The sequence below is a fragment of the Struthio camelus genome, chromosome 6 (assembly GCF_040807025.1).
Source record: "Struthio camelus isolate bStrCam1 chromosome 6, bStrCam1.hap1, whole genome shotgun sequence".
In the NCBI taxonomy this organism is placed as follows: domain Eukaryota; kingdom Metazoa; phylum Chordata; class Aves; order Struthioniformes; family Struthionidae; genus Struthio; species Struthio camelus.
In genome coordinates, this window is record NC_090947.1 from 44493639 (window position 1) to 44514690 (window position 21052).

Consider the following 21052-nt stretch of genomic DNA (forward strand, 5'->3'; position numbering starts at 1 on the left):
CGCGGTAGACGGGGCTCGAAGATGCTCACTGAGGCAAAAGCAGGTGGGTCAAGACTTGGGCCTCTTCCACGGGGCAACTCTCAGCATGTATTCCCCTCCACTGGAAGAGCTTCCCCACAACGTACCAACGCAGCGTGGCGGGGGGATTGTCACAGGATGCAAATTACAAAGTTATCGCTTGTCTGAAAGTGCACTTGGCACATGCTCAATGCTCTTTTGAGGTCAGCATCCCGCCGTCGACATGCTGCCGTTTCGGTAGGACAGAACCCAGCATCGGCCCAAGCCATCGCTAACCACACGGTTAAAAAGCGCTCACATGCTGTTGTGAGCAGTAGCAACTCTACTGGCCGAACACGCGAGGCTAAGCCAACTAAGCCAAACTGGAAGCTGTTGAGTACTTATATGCCTTGAAAAACATTCTCAACCCCGTTCTGAAAATGGTAAGGTTAGTTTAAAATGATGAGGTAAATTATTCTGCCAACTTAATACAAATAATCATGTTTATTAGTTGTTTACACAGCTCAAATATGCAGCCATCAAATCATGTTTTAGAGATATACATACAGGTAATAATGGGATTTTTTTTTTTGTTTAAAGGATTCAACAGTACAAGGACCTCAGAAGCAAGTCTTCAACAGTACCAGTATTTATAGTATATCTTTATTTATGTGCAAAGAATTCAGACAAATTTCATTATTCCACGATCTGTATCTTCCTTTGCATGACCCCAATAGTTTGCCTACATACACACACACACACGCATGTACGTACATCTGGAAAAAAAAACCCTTCCAAATGTCAAGAATCATGGACAAAAAAAATCAAGACAGAACAAAAAGAGTTAATAACAGTTATTAATTCTCACAATGTTAACTACTCTGCGTTGCATCTAATTCAACATCATATTGAGGAACTCTGTGTTACATACAGACATGACTTGCAATTTTTAAAAAGTTGTAATAGGATGTAAAAAGTACTATATTATGTTTTAATTTAAAAAAACAGGACAATTAAAGAGATTGTAGCATTCTTGAATTTTCATATGGTCAACGGGGAAAAAAAGGCCAAAAGTAACACAGTATATTCATTATAAAAGTCTATTTACAGTTTCATATAATAGGCATTAATGACTAACCCAAGGGTCACTTCATCAAGTTCACTGCACACAAAATATTCAGTTGTTGGATGCAGAAGTAAAGTGGTTGGAGTTTAGCAGTGGCAAACAATTTATTGTGCGCAGACTGAAAGAATAAAGGTATTTAGCTCTAAAAACATACTGGAATAAAAACCTTCCAAAATATTTGTGTGAATATATATATATATATATTTTAAATGTCCTCCAATACAGAGAGGCTCTGCAGACTAAGATCAGACAGCACCAGGCGAGGCAGCCACCAGGAGTGTGGCCTAAGGGACAAACATTTCAGAGAAAGCCGGTCTTAAAGCAGATAGGAAAAAAAGTATCTGACAAAGATTTTTTTTTTTCTCCTATAATCACTGTATGTGTGATTGGATTCAAAAGAAAAACAAGAGCAGTTTTCCTAAAAAGTCATAGCAAAGTCAAGAAAAAGCTGAGCTACGAGAAAAAGACAGAGCGAGAAGCAAGCGCCCGCAGGCGGCCCAGGAGTGGGGCCGCTCCGGCCCCCGGGCTGCGAGGGAGCGCGCGGCCGCCGCCGGAGCTGAAGCCTGCCCAACCACAAACAGCAGCGTTTCGTGGGAAGGACACGGACTTCAGCTAGAAACAGTCAGCTAAAGTAGGAGGGAGAAGGATGCACAGCGCAGAAAACATTTTGCCATCTATTACACCACCATAATAAAAGACACTTTGATGCACTTACTGTATTTCCTCAGAACTCGGTTAACAATAACATCTGCCTACACGTTACATTAGCAGAAAGCTTATGCTACAACAGGATTACTGTACACACGTTGTGCGTGCAGTTAGAAATAAAACAAAGTCCAGAACGCATGCGTACAGACGAGACTGTATTCAGGCGGCAGAGCTGCCCAGCAACATACCTCAAGTGCAGTCACACGCTAATATTTTTTGAGATAGCTTCACTTTCATCTCTTTTCCTTTATGGGAAGTTACCTGTAACCCCTCAGCTCTCACAAGGCTGCAAATACTAGCCTGGGATACGTGAGCTTGTATGCGTGGTAGGTACACCACGAAACTTAGTAGTTCCTATAAAAAAAGAGCATTTCACCCATCAGATTTATTGTCCTTTCTGTTCAAAACCAGCAGACACATACTTACTTCTGATGAAACGTGCACCACGTTGCAAAGAATCTCCCGCAACACCCTGTCATCATACAGGTGCGCATTAGCTCGTATTCGTTCACCCTAGGATCCTGAATGCATCCTTTTAGGGAAACATTGCTTCTAATCTCAATTGTCAGACAGCCCCAATCAGACAATTATCCAGACAACCCCGTACACTAGGTCAGAAATCTTACGTTTGCTCTGAGAGTTTCGCCACAAAACAGATGAGGATTTTTAATGCAAACAGTACAATTTTAACAAGTGCTTTCACCTTAAAATAACAGAGATACGTTCATTTTTCAGGAATGAGCAATCCTGAAGTTTCATATAAACGCGTACATATGATGGCACACAGCTCCCCGCCTTCTTCCTGACAAATCTAGGTCAAACTGATGTTTTGTTTCACCTCTTCAAACAAGAATTAAAAGAACTAGACTAAATGAACTTTTAAGTTCATCTCTTTAAAGAGAACTTTTACTAAAAGAAAAAGCAGATTTAAGAAGCCAGGAAAGGCAGAAAGAGATAAGGAGGAAACAGTTCAAGGTTTCAGAGAAAAAGTTTCTTAATAGAATCATAATTGAACTTTATTATAATCAATAGCTTTATAAAGTTTTAGCTACAGTAATAAACATACTTAAATTTAAGACACAGAAGTGTTCAAGCCAGGACAAGCCAGCCTTCGCAAGTCTTTGTATTAACTTTAAGCAATAGTTTTGGAAGTTCTGGAATGAAATTTTATTGCAGTATCAGTGTTAGCCACATTTTATCTATTTCTTTCAAAAAAGATGACAAGCTTTCTAGAAAGAGAAGTACAAAATACAAGTGAGCAAAATAAATATGACCCTCGTTATATGTTTAAAACATACACATAAGGACATGACTTTGCATTTGTAAAAGAACAGCCAGATAATATACGATAATGCAACTAATCACTAGTTTACTAATCTTGAGAACTTTATTTTATACTCAAAACATTACAGGCTTAGTGTTGGAGATTAGCATTATAATCCAGTATTTGGTAAAGCCTAAGGACAGGGTTCCCCTCCGGCACCTGCTTGCCTCTGCACTCGGAGAACCAGAATTGCAAACTTTGCATCAAAGCAGTGAGCACACGTTATATATGGAATTGTGATTAAAGGAGTAATAGTTTTGAAAAGAATGTAGTAAGAACAGTTGAAGATATGCCGAAAGCATTCAAAATATAAGCATTATCCAGACAGACAGTTTAAATAGGCTCAGTTACTATTCCTCTAGTATATACTACCAATCTTGAACTTATCAGCCATAAAAGGGCTCCTGCTTTTGAGTTTCGGGTTCTCTGTTTTTTATCGTTTGAATCCCTTTGCAGGAGAATAAGCCTTTCCTTGGCCTCTTCTACTCTCCGCTCCACAGCGTTTGATACAAGAAGTATTTAGATGAAAGTAACACTGAGCTGATATTTTACAAAGAATGATTTATAACCTTCTAGGTAAAGCAGCATTTCTAAGTTAATTCAGTATCAGCTAAGTCCTCTAAATTTACAAATAGGAAAAGCTTAAAAAAAACCTCCCAGCTTGTGTGCCTACTCGCAAGAAAACTGGCCTAAAGGCTCAGGGTGGTATATGCTTATGTTCCTGTTATGAATAAAGGCTAGTATATGATGTGAAGAAAGTTTTCCAAAAGTTTCTGTACAATACCATTTATAAAAATTAACCAGTAAAACCCTAATAAGGCAAGAATGCTATTTCTGTTTATGATTCTAAAGAGCATTATAAAAAAGTTACTGTGGCAACCATTTATAATTTCTTACTTGTGTATGTTTAATATATTCACTGCAACAATTATATTCAAGTCACATTTATATTTATAATACATATCACAACTCTATGCAAAGACATTTTTTCTTTCTTAGTGCCGTTCTTTGTAAAATCACATCATTCTTATCCTATAATGCTCAGTGATGCACCATTTAAAAGGCTTAATGTTACATTCATTTTAATTAGCTGGAAAAAAATATATTTTCCAGACATAATTTGTCTGACAGCCTAGCAAAGCTAATGTTTTATTAGCCAATTAGAAAGGAACTACTTACATGAGGATGCGTACAAGGCCAAGTATTCTTGGATTACGGTTTTTAAACACAGTTTCTTGAAAAGAATTCTAGTTAACCAATCTGTTACAAGGATAAATTTAGTATTGTCTTTCACAAAGGAAGCTATCTCTATACCGTCTGATAAGTGGTAAAGTGCTTGGAATGTAGATGGTAAAAAGCCTCAAGAATTGCAAAAAATAAATTTGTCATAAATCATGTTAAATCTGATATGTAGTGAGGGGAAAGAACACTCATTTAAACACAACGAGATGCTTTTATACAAATATATCTATTTTTAAAGAAAACGGAAATTGTAACATACAGAGGAAAAAACTGATTACTGAATTAGTTTTAGGCACTTGGGCTGCATAGACTGTATTAGGTGCCTATCAGATAGATTTAGCATTCACACGTGCATACATACACCTAGGACCATACTACATAATGCATAGGAAAACAGCTATTAAGCCTCCCTGAAAAAAACAAAATAGTGATGATTACTAGATCCCTGTTCACATTTTCAAAGTTCTATATCCTACCTCCCGTCACAATTTAAAAATCTGTGTAATTCCCAGATCACAGAGCAGCACACATTACAGCTGATTTACCAAGCTTATTTGCTAACCTAAAAGAAACATCTTAAAATATTAAGTTATTGAAATATATGATTTACTGCTATAATTTTGCCAGTAAAATGGCATTCTGCAGCATCAACTTAAATAACCCTTTTTAAAAAGCCATTCCTTTTTCCCTATAATATCCTAAGAATGAATTATATGAAGAACAAAGAGCAGTAAGCAATCTTAAGTTTTAGCTGAAGGTCAAGACAACACAACACACACAAAGGGTGAAAACACAAAAGCAGTACAAATAAAGTTCATGAGTCATTGTTAAGACAATGACTTCTAAACAATAACTGAATGCACTGAAAACAGCATCAACACAAAGTTAAATTTCCTTTACTACTACACAGTTGAGCAAAAAAGGGTGACATGTCCTAAGGGGAAAAGAAAAAGCTGTAAACAAGAATGACAAAAAAGGGCTTGTGTGTTCAAAAGTTTCTCTACTCTTCCCCAACTCTACCCAGTGACTAAGTTTAAAAAAAGAAAAAAAAAAAAACACGTAAAAACTAAACTTACACAAAAGGCAAAGTGTGTAGGAAAAGACCATCTCAGCTACAATACTATCACGAGGGTGTATACTCATAAATTCTGCTAATGATCATCTCAGTTTTTGGAGTAGATACACTTGTTTTCATGAAACACTTTCAGGTAGTTTTTTTTTTTACAAAACACTTTCACGGCAACACAAGGATGCAGACATTCTGTTCTTACCCTGCTTCGAGAGAATCGCTGCACTTAATTTTAAGCAAAGTCAAAAAATCAGGCAAGGTGAGAATTTGGATTGTCACCTCTGCTTAGCAAGGGGGAACAGAGAGTCACCCAGTTACCACAGACAAAACCTGTCATTCTTGGAAACGGCAAATAGAGAACCTGATGCTTCAGACAGAACTGGCCACCACCAAATTCTAGCTACTGACACAGCAAATCTTCCCTCTAAGATAACCTCTAAAATACTCTGCGATAACAAAATAAAAAAGAAGCCTCCTCATATGCGATATGACACACACCCACTCTTGCAGCTGGTCAAGGCTCTATTGTGCACTGCTCAACACACAGACATCTGCCTACGTTTTGGACTACAAGCACTTCAGGGCACAAGGGACATTGCTTTAGCAGGCGGTCTTCCACGTACGCTGTTATTCTCATCTCCCCGCTAGGGTCTCTTGGCCCTTGTAAAATAAAAATTAAGTGGACCGTGCAGTATTGCAGAGGCCACAGAAAGTGGAAATAGCCAGAATACTGAGAGGGAAAAGGAGAGCGAGAGTAAACAGTATCGCAACACAGGCTACACCTGGAAAAAAAACAATACATTTTCATTATATAAAACATACACCATGTCCTAAAAATTTAAGCAAGGGAATGAGCAGCAAATTCCAGCAAAATGTAGGTATAAGAATACTGCCCCATGGTTTTTGTTCCATTAAAACTCATTTTCTTAAAAAACACACATACAAAACCTGCACATTCAGGCAAAATACAGAATTTAAAAATACTACAGTGAAGTACGTCAAAGGGATGGAAGGGAAGACATACGACTCAAAGCCCAAACATTTATGTTTATAAGCAAGTCTGATTTAAGACTATAAAAAGTACAATTCGGTTTTATATGCAAGTGTGCACAGAGCTTGTTTCTTGAGGATATTATCAGGTAAAGTGAAAAAAGTCTTTGCATTAATTACTTCTTCAAACATGTATACATTTTGCAATACACCAGTTAAACACCAATAGCTATGTGCATGCACTATAAACATATGCATGTACACATTAAAATGTTTAACAGAGAGCAGATTCCCTACCCAGTTAGCATAATAAGGAGATAGCAAAAACATATTAAAAAGTTGCATTCTTTACCTGCCTTTATTAAATAAAGACTTTTGAAATTGGCTCCCTTTTGCCCCTCCACAAATTCACAACATGATCCCCAGCAAAGCAGTCAAATGGGAAGGCAGGCGTACTGACTACATTACCACCTAACAAAGATGTGCTGTCTGTAGGCACCTTTAAAAGTTCAAACTAAGCTTTTCCTTTAAAATGCCTTTTCCATCCTTATCAAATTCATGAGCTAAGAAAGGGAAGGACATTTTAAACAAAGTTTTATTTCATTTTACGATACTCCTCAAACACATCTCCAACGTAAAAGCCTACAATTAAGGCTATGTATACTTTCACAGCACTGATAACATTTCAAACCATCCAACTTTCATCCTAATGAAAAGCCTGTATCCATTAAAACGATAATTCTCAAGCTTCTTCCGTATGGACATCCATCCCATTAAATAATACAGTGAGAAAAGATAATTACATAGTGTTCTGATACTTCTTTATAACTCACCTGGGGATCATGCAAGGGAGTTATTTTCCAGAAGTACTGCCAGCAACTTCTGTGGGACCACAGCTTTTCAAGTAGTGTAATCTATTGTGTCCCCCTTTCCCCTTCCCAGTTCAATCCACTGCACATATCTATGTGCACATTTTGGAGTATCAGAGAGAAGTGTGCCTCTTCCTCTGAAAAACACTTAATACAGAGTATGACTAGTTTTGCAAGATTCCAGTGGGACTTTTAAAAATACTTTCATGTCTCTTCTTTGGTTAAGAAAAAAGAAAAAAAAAAAAAAGGCGTTTTCCCCTTTACGAAAGCTAAAGGTACTTTTACTAGACTTAAATCATAAATGAACATGTACTACAAAAAAGAAAAAGCGGTAGCACAGGACAGGATGACATGTACTTTTTGAAATCATCGAATCCAATGGCAACTACAATTAAAAAGTTAGTTTTGTTTTAAACTCTGGCAAATTTTCACTGTTTGCCAATACTGCAGTTTAAAATTCAATCCATAGGTCCCAATCCTTTATGGCATCTTCCCTAATGAAAAAAAAGTCATGGGAGAAACAAGCAATTGTCTTAAAAGAGAGTTTGCTTTATAAAGTTGTGGTGAGTCAGGTGCCGGATGGACATTACAGCTGTACAGATAACAAAAGAAAAGAACTTCTGACGTGTTGGAAATGTCAAATATTAGTACTATTGTCAACATATTGACTCAGTTTTACACACTGGTCTGAACAGATTGCAATTAACCTAAAATTGAGGTATAAATATACACAAATATGTACAGTACACATACAGGAAAATATTTTTGCATCTGTAGCATCAGTAACTTTAAAAATACTGGAAAGTTGATATCTATGCCATTGATTTGCTTGCTAATTTACTGGAATAATGAAGCCAACTTATTCAACAAGAGAGGACTACAATGGAATAATAAAACTCAAAATTAAAAGCTCCTTCCTCTCACTTCATCTTCACCACGCTCAGCATCAGACCGTTGTGAGTGGCTGTATCTTGAAAAGAAGGTTGATCACAGCTTTTACACGCATCCCCAGGAAAAAAAAAAAAAAAAAAAAAAAAACAGGAAACCGAACTGGAGCCATCGACTGCATCTTTCTTTTTGCTGAATGGTCTTAATTCATATAGGTGTTTGTATCTATGTAGAAAATGAAGTTGAAATCAGTTCCATATAAATACATCTAACTCATTAAATCTGCGACCGTCAAGGTAATCATGGGTACAGCTTTTTCTTTTTCTTTTTTTTAAAGCAATGTCTGTGCAAACAGGTCATTAAAAATCATCTGATCTTAAGTCTCGACATCATCCATTCGAGTCCTTGGCACAGTCTGTCAACAAAAAGAGATGAGTATAATTACAATTTTTAGGAATACATACACTCCTCAGGATAATTTTAAAGATAATTCCATCATACCAACTCACATGAACAACAACCAAACTTTTCCTAAGATCTCTGTAATTCTTACTGAAGGAATCATTTCTAAAACCAAATCATTCCTAACACTGCTAGATCTCATTATGCGATCTATGGTGACAGACTTCAGATGTCAGTATTTCTCATGAAAGTATACTGAAGTTATCTCCAATTATGATCAGGAAATTTCCCTGCCCCCCGATCCCCGGTTAGGTCTAAATTATTTAAAGTTATACCACTGTGAGGTCAGACTGCAGATTTGACGTTGAAAGTTGGTCTTCAATCACTGTGGTCTCCACTTGAGCTTATTTCAGGGATGTCAGAAAAGAAACCAGAAGTCTGAATTCCCTGTTCACTTGAGCACGCACATGCTTTCTATGCCAATACCAAGAAATCTGATTTCTTTGCAACTGCTGCAGCCACAGGCATTAGTAAGCAAGTGACGTGGTATACTAAAGAGATGTTCTTAAAAACAGTAGCAACAACTACATCCCAAAGTCCATTTGGCACCTTTTTAATTTGTTGCTGAATCAAAGTTACACGTGATCCTAAGTCAATACATTCTGAAAACAAAAATCAAGTGTTACATCGTTAATGACAGGATAGGAATGTGTGTTAAACCACAAATACCACAATAAAGATACCAACAACGTTCAAGATTCTCCGACTCCAACAAGAATAATTCTTACCCCTCTCCAGTTAGAGCACAGCATGCCTGAATGTGCCACTGGTGATCTTTAATTGAAGTTAGTTTCAGAAACTGAGAGATTTCAGCTACTGTCATACACTCTTTAACATCTTGCTTGTTAGCAAAGATCAGCAAACCTGCTTTTTTCAAGTCCTAGTGAGAGAGGAGGAGAAAAAAAAAGATGAAATCTCAAAGGGACAAATAGTCATATTTTCTACTAGCAATCTAACTAGGCTGAAATCCTGACTTGGAAGTGACCGTGAATACTGCAATATCCATGCATAGAGGTGCCATTAACTTTAATACCAAGCTCAAATTCTGGTTTTGGATTCTGGAAGCTTCAAGCCCCAAAGCTACTTTATTAATTTTCAAAATATAACTACTCCCCTCCAACAGCATCTGCTTGACCTACTGCTTCGGACATTTAATCTGGAACGTTTCCCATGTGTAGCTGTGACTCCTTAAGAGATTTTAACAGCATATTCTCAGAAGTTAAGTAAGTGCCCTGTCTGGTGGGGAAGGACAAAAGAGGGAAAGACTAAGCCCAAGTTAGTCACTGCTACAGTGGCATGAGGTAACTGAATTAAAGGGACAAGCAGGAGGGCTTATAGACCCTAACTCACCTAAGGCATAGTCATTAAGCTTCTAGAACTGGAGGAATCAAAAGCCATTCATCCATCTCTGATAAGGTGTCAATGCAAGGCGATGATCATGCAAAAGATTAACAGCTTATATATAGCAGCAGGAGCCAAGAAGGAGCTTCCCTAGACCTGGCCCACCTATTCTCTCCAATCAAGGTTGCTGCCTTTTTCACACTTCAGAAGATAAGAGGTGTAACACTGAATAACGACTGCAGATGGTCTCAAGAACCAAGGTCCATTACCGCCAGATGACTGTGAATCAGCCCTCGGAGACAAAGAACGTGACAATAGACTAGTGAATCTTAAGCGCTAGCCAAAAAACAAGAAAAGCAACAAACAACACACCACCTGCAAGAGGAGTTTAACCTCAGAAAATCTTTTGATCCAGCTGACCAAAATGCCCACTACCTACATTATTTTGTTACCTCCATGAGGAACAGAGGCACCTGATAACTCTGTAATGAGCACAGTACTGCGCAATTATAGTAACTCATATATCTGTTTACCAGTCAAGGCCTTCCATTTAACCCCTGCCTAGCAGGTCACTCCTACCTTTGTATCCAAACCAAACAAACTATGGCATTTTGCTGTCTGGCTTTTATCAAGAATATCACATTGTAAGACATAAAACACTTCTTTTAAGACAGTTCTTATCTGGGGGAAGAGTGGGATCCATTGCCGCCAGAACGCTTTAAACACTGGTAAAACCTTGCCAAGCCTCACTGGCATGCCTGCTAGCATCAAGCCTGGCACCACAGCACACCAGAAACCAGTCGTATTCTCAGCCTATGCAGCAGCCTTCTGTGAGGCAGACTCGCACCAGTTAAGTAGCATTAAGGCTTCCACTGGCAGAGTGTAAAGCAAGCCACAACAACATCTTATGTAGAGGATGCAACGAATTTTTAGAAAAATCATCACTTAACAGTACTTTAGAATCAAAACATGGGAGGTTTACCTGAACAATCACATTACAAATAAAGAAATGTCCCTGTAAGGACAATGCAATATTTAAAACATCAGTACTAACAGAATTTAGAGAACAGCAATTCTAGGGGCAATTTTATTTTTATCTCAAACTGCTTAGAACTCCACTAGTACAGATACATATTACTGAAAACGAGTCCCTCTTAAAGAAAAAAAAAAGTCCTCCTCTTCACTTAAATGCCTATACAGGAGTACTAATTTTTAGCAACAGTAAAATTAATTCCCAAATGGTCCACTGGTCCAGAAAATAGTTGGAACTGATCTGGGCAACTCAATCTGGCCTTAACAAAAATGCAATTCAACTCGTTAGCAGAAATAAAAGATTTTCAAAGATTTCATGGAAAAGCTCTTCTAAATACATAATTGACTTTCACTTCATTTTATATGTATTGTAGTTCTTTTCAAATGTCATAGCATTTGTTAAGTTAGCAGAACATACAGAAAACGTCCTGATTGAAGAGAATGAGCTCACTTACTTTTAGATGGATGCTTTTTGAGCACGGAAATAATCTCCCAACACAAAGCAAGGACAATCATACTGCTTGGGGTTACAAACTTCCCTCATTTCAAAGTAAGTTCATTAATACCGTCTGCATCTTCATTTTTACATTATGAAAAAGAACATGCAGATTTTGTTTAACAATTGCAACAGACTAACTTAGTACAGCTCAGAAATTCAAAGTATGACAGCAACAGACCCTAAGACAGCAGTCCCCCAATGCCACATTTAATACTCCATCTCAACCAAGAAAGTCAGACCTTCTAGGTCTGGGGCTTTTCCTCACCTATGTTTTCACAACTGGTTTTACACCAGCTCCGCTGCTCAGGTGGCTAAACAGCCAATCACATCAGTGACTCAAGCATAGCCACACAGGAGTAGTACTAACACAAGGAAGGGCATCATTAAACAAAGAAAAACAAAAAACAGGCCATCCAGTAGGACCTTTCAGTAGCCCAGATAACGCAAGTCCCTGCAAGTTAATCACAAGAATACACCACAAGTAAGACAGGCTTGCCTATCCTCCTCTTCCACTTCCTCAGCTTTCCTGAGAGCAGGCTATCTTAAATTGCATTTACTTTATTGAAATTTATCCACGCATGAGCATTACACGAGAACACAAAGTAAAACAGCTACAGACTACCAAATTACGTCCAAGTTTTAATAAGGAGATAAACACCAAAGGAAATACGTACACAGTTTTTGCCCTTCCCACAGCCATCTACTAGAGAGTGGCTACAGTTTAAATACAGATGTAATATTTTAGCATATAACACCATGTATTTTATGCACATCTGTGTATTCTGACACAGGTTTGGAAGCTTAATACCCTTGGTGTCATCTCGTAAAAATGGATCCAGTTTGCATTAAACTTATCTTTGTCTTACAAGTCCCAGCAGTAGTCAAGCTCATATAAAAATGTCTCTTGTAAAAATCAAGGCTCTGGTCCTGCGGCACTTCATGAGTAGGTTACTAACATCACAGTAAACTCCACTGAAGTATTTGGGTTTTTCCAAGGTCATGCAATAGCTGCTCCTTGGTTTCTACACTGAAGAACTCTAGTGCAGTATTTATGAATCAGAAACAGAGCTAGCTCAGTCTTACACCTGACATAGGACTCAAATTTAAAGAGAGTCTTTACAAGCTTGCAGGTCATACTCTCATTCTGCAATTCCAAGTAGAATGAAGACTACTGCTCCTGTAACTTTGTCCCATAGTTTTAAGAGTTTCTCTCATGCAGTTTTCTTTTGTACAATTATCCCATTTATTGCTTGGCTATTACTGCACAGGTTTCTTCAGCTTTCCAAAAAAAATCTGCTCAGTTTCACTTCTGCTGCCGCCAGTAAATAGCTACGCACACAAAGAAAGGGCAAAGTGGATTTTTAAACACATTTGGCGTCACCTTTCCAAAATACCAACTGTTGTCAGTTGCTCTCTGTCTTCAGCAAAACAGGCTTTTGGATTTTTTCGGGGTTCAAAACAACATATCGGGAAACTTCACACCACTTTTTTCTAGCATATCTGCTATATTCTCTGCCACCCTGCACTAGGGTTTGAACAATTCACTCATAGCATGAGAACTTTTGTTCTGCAGAAAGAGGACAACCTAAGCTTTCAGCCATATCATCAAGCTCAAAGGTGTAGCCCAGTAACCTGTCTTTAACAGCTGGAGGACTTCCTAAGAGCTTTTGGGTCAAGAAAAGAGGGAGTAAGCCTCTGCTGCACAATTTCCCACTGTATGCACGTGGCTGAACTCCTTCACCGTGCCTCCGTTCCCTTGTCCCCTCATGTAACTGGGCAGCATCCACCAGCTTCTTGGATGCTTGCAGGGAAGAGAAGGTGCTACTGGGAGGCTCTGCTTCAGTATCCTACTTCTTTATTTTTCACCCCTAGATCTCCAGCTCCCCTCCTGCACCCTTCCTCATTTTGTTTCCTCATCTTTGTTTGTCTCATTTTGTTTCCTCTCAAACTCATTTTGCTTTCCCAAGGTCTCTATTCACTCTTTTCCCATTCCTCTTTTATCTCACCTATTCCTTAGAAGACTCGCACCTGTTCCTGACAGAGGGGAAAAAAATAGCAACAACAGTGGGCAACAGAGGGTATGTTAACGTAAGTTCACCTACAGGGCAAGCATACACTGATGCACCCCCCAGAACATTCTCCCAGTTGCAAGAACGTTAACCTTCTAAATGCCAAAAAGGCCACAGAGGCAGTTTTTCAGTTTTATAGCTGGTTGCTATAACACATGTTAATAAGCCCGTATCTGTTTCATTCTGACTACAGAAAACATTCAGCCACCGTGAAGCTATCAAAAACGGTACTTTAGCTTTTAGAGAAATCAATGTTTTTTTAAAGTATCTCATTCAGATCATAACATGGGCTGAAGTAGCAAAGACACAAGGCATTTCTAGGTCCTAACTCCTACTTCTCTGAAGCACTCAGAAGGTGAAAAGCTACTTTTGTAGGAGCTTACTTCAGTAATTCCATATTAATTTACAACGTTATTGGGAGTTGGGAGTAAGCTGTATAAAAGACAGAGCCTCTAGCAGGAACAGGACAGCTCTGATACTACCTGCAGCTGGCAATACAACCGTTAACGTTTGCCTCGGACTTCACTGGAGAGGCTTCCTCCCATTCTGGTCTGTCTTTACCTCCAGCTAGCAGGCTTAAGTCTAAACGTTTACAAATAACGTGAGAATCTGTTTCCCTTAGTATGTATTTACAGCTAAATCTTATTCACAATAAATTTAAAAACATCGAAAACATTGGGTCTACTCACCTCATGTGCTAACATTTTATATAGTTCTTCTTTAGTTACAGAAATTCTCTCTCTGTCTGTGCTGTCCACAACAACTATCACAAACTTTAAAAAGTTAGAAGTCATTAGTCAGTATTTCAGAGAACTGTATATTTCTGATCACACATTCTTAACACAGAACAAAACACTATCCCCATGAGATTATCCAGATAGTCAACTCAATTATCAGATACCAGTTTATTCCAGATATACTCCCAGCCACAGACTGAGGTTATCCCCAGCATTGGTGAGGTTTACAACTTACGTTGTTGTTTGTATACATTGCATCTCTGACACATCACCTTTTCTGAATTTCTGTTTTCCATTTTCAAGTGAAAAAGTTTTATTGAAAGAAAGTGTTCTTATGCCATCCTAGATCTGGTTTTGCTCTTTGCTTACTATAGTTGAGGTGGCACACAGATCCCTCAAATAATTTGTTGCAGCCTTAAAAAGGAAAAGGATATCAGCTTTCTCCCTCCACTTAAAATACTAAACATGTATGTAAGACCTCGCAATGGATTTAAAAAGCATACTCCATATGCTCCATACTTCAAGGGCATACATGCAGATATAATCATAGTATCTCATAGGGAAGCACAGGAAAACAAGGTTTATTGTTATAACAATTAACTTTTTTTTTAAAACCACAGTTGATATCAGCTAAGAAACTTTGACTTAAATTATTATGTTAACCTGGTTAACCTATGTTAACCAAGTCCTGTATTTGTGCTACAATTTTCTTGTTAACAACAGTTCTCAAAACTCTTGGGGAGTGCTTACGTAAATCGATCATGGGATCTTGCAAGGCAGAGCTCCCACAATTTTGAATAAGAACTTCCGGGGCTTTCAGTCTGTCTTGTTATGGATGATATAGGTTTTCAGAGCGTTTCCTGCAGAGATACAGCACTCGTGTTCCAGAAGCAGAGCCACCTGTTTACAGGTTCCCTCAACACCAAGACAGACTGAGCATCTGCCAGAGGCAGCAGATCCCACGACACAGGATCCTTACAAGCAAGGTGTTTTTAACTGCAACCCATATCGTGTATTTCTTAGGTAAGACACATAATCACGTTGCAAAACAGCTTGCTAGGGAGAAGACCTGGAAACCAAAATACAAGTATCTTGAATATCTGACAAAGATACAATACCAGTGAAAGCATAGTTAACACAATTTTCTGGAACTATTTGGTACGAATCTCAGGTACGTTATACTTCCTTCATCACCAAAATTAAAATACATCTTGCAAGAAGGCATTCATCCTTACCTCAGTGTTTGTATAGTAGGTATTCCATGAAGATCGAAGGGACTCCTGCCCTCCAATATCCCACATTAGGAAACGTGTGTTATTAACCACTATCTCTTCAACATTACTCCCTATTGTAGGTGAGGTATGTACCACTTCATTCATAGAACTGCAAAAGGAAGAGATCAACTCAGTTAGAAACTGCCTATGCAAAACCAACTAAAAAATTGGTTATCAGCATTACCAACTATGTTAGAACTCCAAATTGACCTCTTTCTTTAAAAACTCAGGTTGACAACTATTCTGCGGTAGAAAGCTCATCTGGGGAACTCTAGCAAACACACCTTATGCAGCAAATATAGACAAGGGCTGTATGGGGGGTGTGTGGGGAGAGAACAGTAAGAAAGAAGTCGGTGAACAACGCTGTACTTTAAATAATTAAGTTATACACCTGAAAAAGCATTTTTGAACAAAACTGTATTACAATTAATTAAATTAAAAGTTGAGAGAGCATGTGCTTCAGAAGCTGTTTAAGTTGTCATTTTTCTTTTTCCAAGCTGATTTTTGGCATGCAATGTAGTGTGGGAGAGAGCACTTGTTTTTCCTTTAAGGATGCAGTTAAGCCACAAGGCTTTCAAGGCTGCAGAAAACCAACTCATCAACCAAATCCTCCAAACATACTATATAGTACACTAGTAGTGTACTTTCTTCACAGCTGAGAAACACTTCAGTTACATTATTTCCAAACTTTCTTCTCTCTTCCCTTCTATACAAGTCCAATTACTCTGCTTTTCAGAGATGAATGCAGACAATACATTGTTTTAAAGATGCTTGGTGCAACTTTGTCATCGAGACCACCAGTTTCACATCAACAGTTACAACCAAATGGGTGTTCAGGATACTCCCGAAGGTAAAGTTATTTAAACTCTACTTTATTGGACATACAAAAAATTAAAAGCAGCTTCAAGGAAAAAAGCCAACCATTTTCAAAAAACTTGATTATTTTTTCTTTTAATAATCTTGATATGTTCATCACTTTATACGAAAAAGTTTCTGAACTTTTAGCAGAGCTTTTGGTTACAGTGACAGTAATTTGAGATTCGGAATAGTACTAGAATACTACTTGAAGAGGATATAAAGAACTGAAGAGATATAAGGATAGTCTACTATTCTGAAAAAGAATCCTAGTTACCCAGTGTCTCAGCATATAACAAGATACTTCCTTAAAATGTGCGTGGTGAGCAAGTTAAGATAAGGGAAAGAGAAGGATAAGAAGGAGAAAGAACCATAAAATGGAATTAAGAATAACAGCGATATCGCAAGATGCCCTTGGCTGATTTCAGATTTAAAAGTAAGTTTTCAGCAGAGTTCTTTTAATGTTCAGAAAAGGCTTATCACAAATCTCCTTTCCTTGGCTGAACTTGCAGCCTTTCACACTCAAATTGTTGACATCTCTCACTCTGCAATATGATAGGGGTTTTTTTCCCCTCCCCTGAAACAAGATAAACATGAACATGTAATGGCTACCAGAGAGGGATGAGATCTGAATATGAGAATGGGAGCAAACGAAGCATCTGTGGAGCTGCCAGCATCTCTTAGAGGAATCACCACTCCAACATCTGCTGTGACTGCCCACAACATGAAAGTAATGGTCAGTACAGTAACCAACGTGTTCCTGCTAGTTATCTCTGCCCATCTCATATAGAAAGAGTTAAATACATTCATGCTCAGAACATATATCTTCCATGAACAAACAGTAGAAAAGAAAAAAAAATGGGATATACAAGATCAGAGTAGGTTTAAGGAAAAGTCTGCAGGAAGAACTGAGAAACAGTACTTGTGCAGAGCGCTTTCAAAGGAGATAACAGAACTGGGGAAGGGGAATACAGGAAGACAGAGAATGGGGAAGTCCTGTAGGGCTAAAAAGCATGTAACGGAAAAGAAGGTATATAGAGATTAGCTGTACGACAACAAAAAGAAAACACTGAGATTGAGAAACTGAAGAGGGTGAGAAGAAGGATCATGAAACTTTTGTGGAGGAAGTGGAAAGACACAGGCAGCATTAAAATACACTGAGGATAGCCCTCAGCAGCAGTACTTACTGGTTTTAAAATGCGCACTTTTTTCTATTTATTTATTTATTTTTAAATCTCTCCCTCCCAATCTGAATAATAACAACCACGTTCATTTCTTCCACTTTCTTTGCACAGTGTGCTAGAATATAAGTGGCTGAAAATACTGCATGAGTTTTGCATTTCAGAAAGGCAAAGGCAGATCATAATTTGACCCCCCCCTTCAAAAAAATTAAGTTTAGCATTGGACAAGAATGGTCCTATCACTTAACATGAATCATTTCTGATATTTATTCAGAAATGCTTTATAATACCAGACTACTTAACGTGAGAAAATGCAAACCTGTTTCCTTTTTAAACAGACCTTGAGCTGCCTGTCCCAGCTAGAAGCTTCTGAGTCTGCAGACAAATTTCTGCTCCTTTATCAAAACACAGTTGAGGACTCTGAGATATGAGGTTCAGACAAGTTTCATGTAAATGTGTAGCAAGGTTCAAAAGGTTAAAACATGAGTCAAAGCCACTATTAAGGCCAGAAGCTGCACAACAAGGATGACAGCTACCAATGACGTGGAACCCATCGGTAGAGCAAAACACAGCCCCGACCAGGCAGTGCAGGCTGCTCAGGACCATCCTGCGCTCAGTTGGGGCTTAGCCTTCCTCCTCTATCCTGTATCACAAATGACATGAAGTAGGTCTTGTATGTAGGACACAAACCATGGGCACGGGGAGGTCAGGCTTCACTAGTTTTGCTCCTTACGGAGCAATTTGTTAGTATTTACATATTATGGCATGGATCATCTTAACAGCGTTGACCTGTGGCTAATCCTCAATCCAATCATAGCTTATGCAGTTGGCAAACAGCCTATACTGTGACAACAAATGTAGTTGCACTTAAGTGCTAGTAGCAATGTGATTTAATAAAAAAAGCTCTCTATAAAATCTTATCCATACATCAGGCAAAATACAGACCTTTCCAAACTCTGAACACACACACACACACACACACACACACACGCACGCACGCACACGCACACACTTTGATCCATCGCTACCTATACTGTTCAGTCATCTTCAGCCTAACGCACTTGAAGTAAAAAAAGAAGCAGGGAAAGCAGCTAAAACAAGTCGGAGCAATATACACAACATCCACCTTGTAATACATTAAACATCATCTGCAGTTTATACTTACAATTGATAAAGAATGGTTGTTTTTCCTGCATTATCCAGACCAACAATGATTACTTTGTGCTCTGAAATAAAAACATTACTGGTAAGTCACCTAGTTAATATTGCTGTGAAAATGTTGGACGTGTTATGAAACAAGGTTAATGTTGCATTTTCAGACTGATTTCCTAAGCAAACACTGTCATATTTCAGGTACCATGTTTCGTGGGCCATACCTAAAAGTGAGACTGTACATAGAGGTGTACAAACCTGAGTGGATACGTAATTGTCATCTTCCCTGTCCGCACATCCACATGAATAATTTCTAACGGATTAAGTTCAGGGTTTCTTCCTTCTCTAAACTGCTAGAGCAGTCTCACAACGGAATCACTTCTGGAGTTTCTAAACATTTTTGAAACACAACTAAAATATAACAGATTGCATTCCCTATTCCTCCCTAATTAAGCTAGTTCTTCAAAACACGTGCTCTTACACATGTTAAATGTTCATTTCCAAGGCCATACTTTTATTATGACCAGCAACATCTTAATCTCATTCCAAATAGTTAAAAAAAAAAAAAAAAGTGGTTTGCATTGTAGCTAGAGTGATCCATCTGTCTCCCACAGTGTCTTCTTTTCCTTTCCTCAGGTCTGGAACCAGATAACACGTTTGCTGATGAATGTTTGACAGTACTCACGCAAGCAATTTAGTTTTAGATAAACCAACAAGTACTACGCAGAACTGCCCTGACCCATACGAGAAAACACGTTGAAGCTCGATGACAGAATCGATTATTGTTTCTGTTCAACGCCTTCTTCCTATACCTCACAAAACTGAAGCTGAAACCTACAGCTGGTGTTGTCACGCACATTCTAATTTCGTTTCCAAGACAAGCGAGCGCTGCCTGCTCTGGGCTACATGACACAACTTTTACTTGCACAAGTAGCATTGACCTCAATAAGGCTATTCATGCAAGTAAAGGCTTTGTGAGAAGGGGTTCCTCCCCCCCCACTAGTCCAGAGGGGCAACAAAAAGCCATTATACGCCTGCCCAGCCTTCAGACCACCAGAGATCAGTTCCTGTGTGAGCAAAGCACACTCGCATCGATTTATGACAGAGGAAAGAGGGAGGGGGGCAGGGGTCAGGTAAGCCGGGTTCCTTCCGTTCGATTTTACCAATATTGTGTGGTTTTGCAGAGTTGTCGTACATACACCGTCAGATATAAACGCAAGTTTAAAATAACTTTGCATAACTGCACAATATTGTAAAAGCATCTGCTTACCTGACCCCACATAACTTAGGCAGTTTAGTGTCAGGTGCGGCGCTGCCAGCACAGCGGCTGCTAGGGGGATCAGTTGCAACGGGAGATCGGAAGCGGGGCTGGACGCTACAAGATAAAACATATTGGGGTTGCGTTCGCGCCCGCCACCGGCGGCCGCTGGGGGACGGGGGGGGGGACGGGGGGCCGCTCGGGGCGCCGGCGGGCGAGAGGAAGTCACCGGCCCGTTTCGCACCGCGTCGGGAGGGTGGCGGAAGCCGCGCTGCGTTTCCTCGCCTCAGGGAGCGGGCGGCGCGCGGCGCCAACGGCCCGGGGAGCGCGCGGCGCCAACGGCCGGGGGAGCGCGCGGCGGCCGCGCGCCGCCATCGCCACAGCGGCGCCGCCATCACCGCGGCGACCTCCGGGCGGCCCCGCTCGCCGCCCCGACCCGTCCCGTCCCGTCCCGTCCCGTCCGCGCCGGCGCCCTCACCCTGGTGGTTGAACAGCCTCCAGATCCTGGTGAAGAGGATCCCCATCCTCGGCCGCCGCCCCCGCGGCGGCTCCGGGGCTCCGCGGGCTCCTCGGCACCTGCTCCAGGGAGCTGTTCGCCGCGCCCGGGCGGGCGGCTCAGGGCCCGGCCCGGCGCCCGGCCTGCCGGCGGAGAGGCGAGCTGGGGCCGCGCCGGGCCTGCTCGCGCTGCGCACTGCGGGCCGTGCGCCCCCCGCGCGCGGACATCGCCGCTCGTCCCGCGTACGACCGACCGACCGACCGACCGACCGGCTTCGCTTCGCTTCGCTTCGCCTCGCCTCGCCTCGCCTCGCCTCGCCTCGCCCCGCCGGGCTCAGGCTGCGGAGCGGGGTGGGGGGGGGGGGGAAACCAACGCGCGCCGCCGTGCGCTGACCCCGCCGGCCACCGTACAGCCTGGGAGGGGGCGGAGTAACGGGGCAGAGGGAGGGGGGTGCGCGTGCCGGCCCCGCCCCGCCGCCGGACG

The 21052-nt window shown here is 40.3% G+C and overlaps 1 protein-coding gene across 3 annotated transcripts; it reads right to left on the bottom strand.

Annotated features, from left to right (window-relative positions):
• Nucleotides 1-482: 482 nt before the first annotated feature.
• ARL5A (ARF like GTPase 5A) lies at nt 483-20894 on the bottom strand. 3 transcript variants are annotated; one of them, XM_068949390.1, is made up of 7 exons: nt 20552-20894; nt 20086-20190; nt 18829-18889; nt 15589-15736; nt 14306-14389; nt 9404-9555; nt 483-8628 (listed from the first exon to the last, which is right to left on the bottom strand). In XM_068949390.1, the coding sequence occupies exons 1-7, from the start codon at nt 20595-20597 to the stop codon at nt 8580-8582; spliced, it is 645 nt and encodes a 214-aa protein (XP_068805491.1). In that variant the 5' UTR covers nt 20598-20894; the 3' UTR covers nt 483-8579. The 3 variants fall into 3 exon arrangements, with proteins under 3 accessions (XP_068805491.1, XP_068805493.1, XP_068805490.1); XM_068949392.1 differs by lacking the exon at nt 20086-20190 and having other exon boundaries at nt 20552-20888; XM_068949389.1 differs by lacking the exons at nt 18829-18889; nt 20086-20190; nt 20552-20894 and adding an exon at nt 18004-18364.
• Nucleotides 20895-21052: the final 158 nt, after the last annotated feature.

What these genes read in the sequence shown, in the direction of transcription:
- ARL5A (XM_068949389.1), bottom strand. Translation starts at nt 18,269, where the DNA reads ATGGTCCTGAGCAGCCTGCACTGCCTGGTCGGGGCTGTGTTTTGCTCT. An exon ending in GCTGGGACAGGCAGCTCAAG is followed by an intron (nt 15,737 to 18,003) that starts GTCTGTTTAAAA and finishes TTCCTTTTGCAG; the next exon opens with TTCTATGAATGAAGTGGTAC. An exon ending in TGTGCTCTAACTGGAGAGGG is followed by an intron (nt 8,629 to 9,403) that starts GTAAGAATTATT and finishes TTTTGTTGACAG; the next exon opens with ACTGTGCCAAGGACTCGAAT.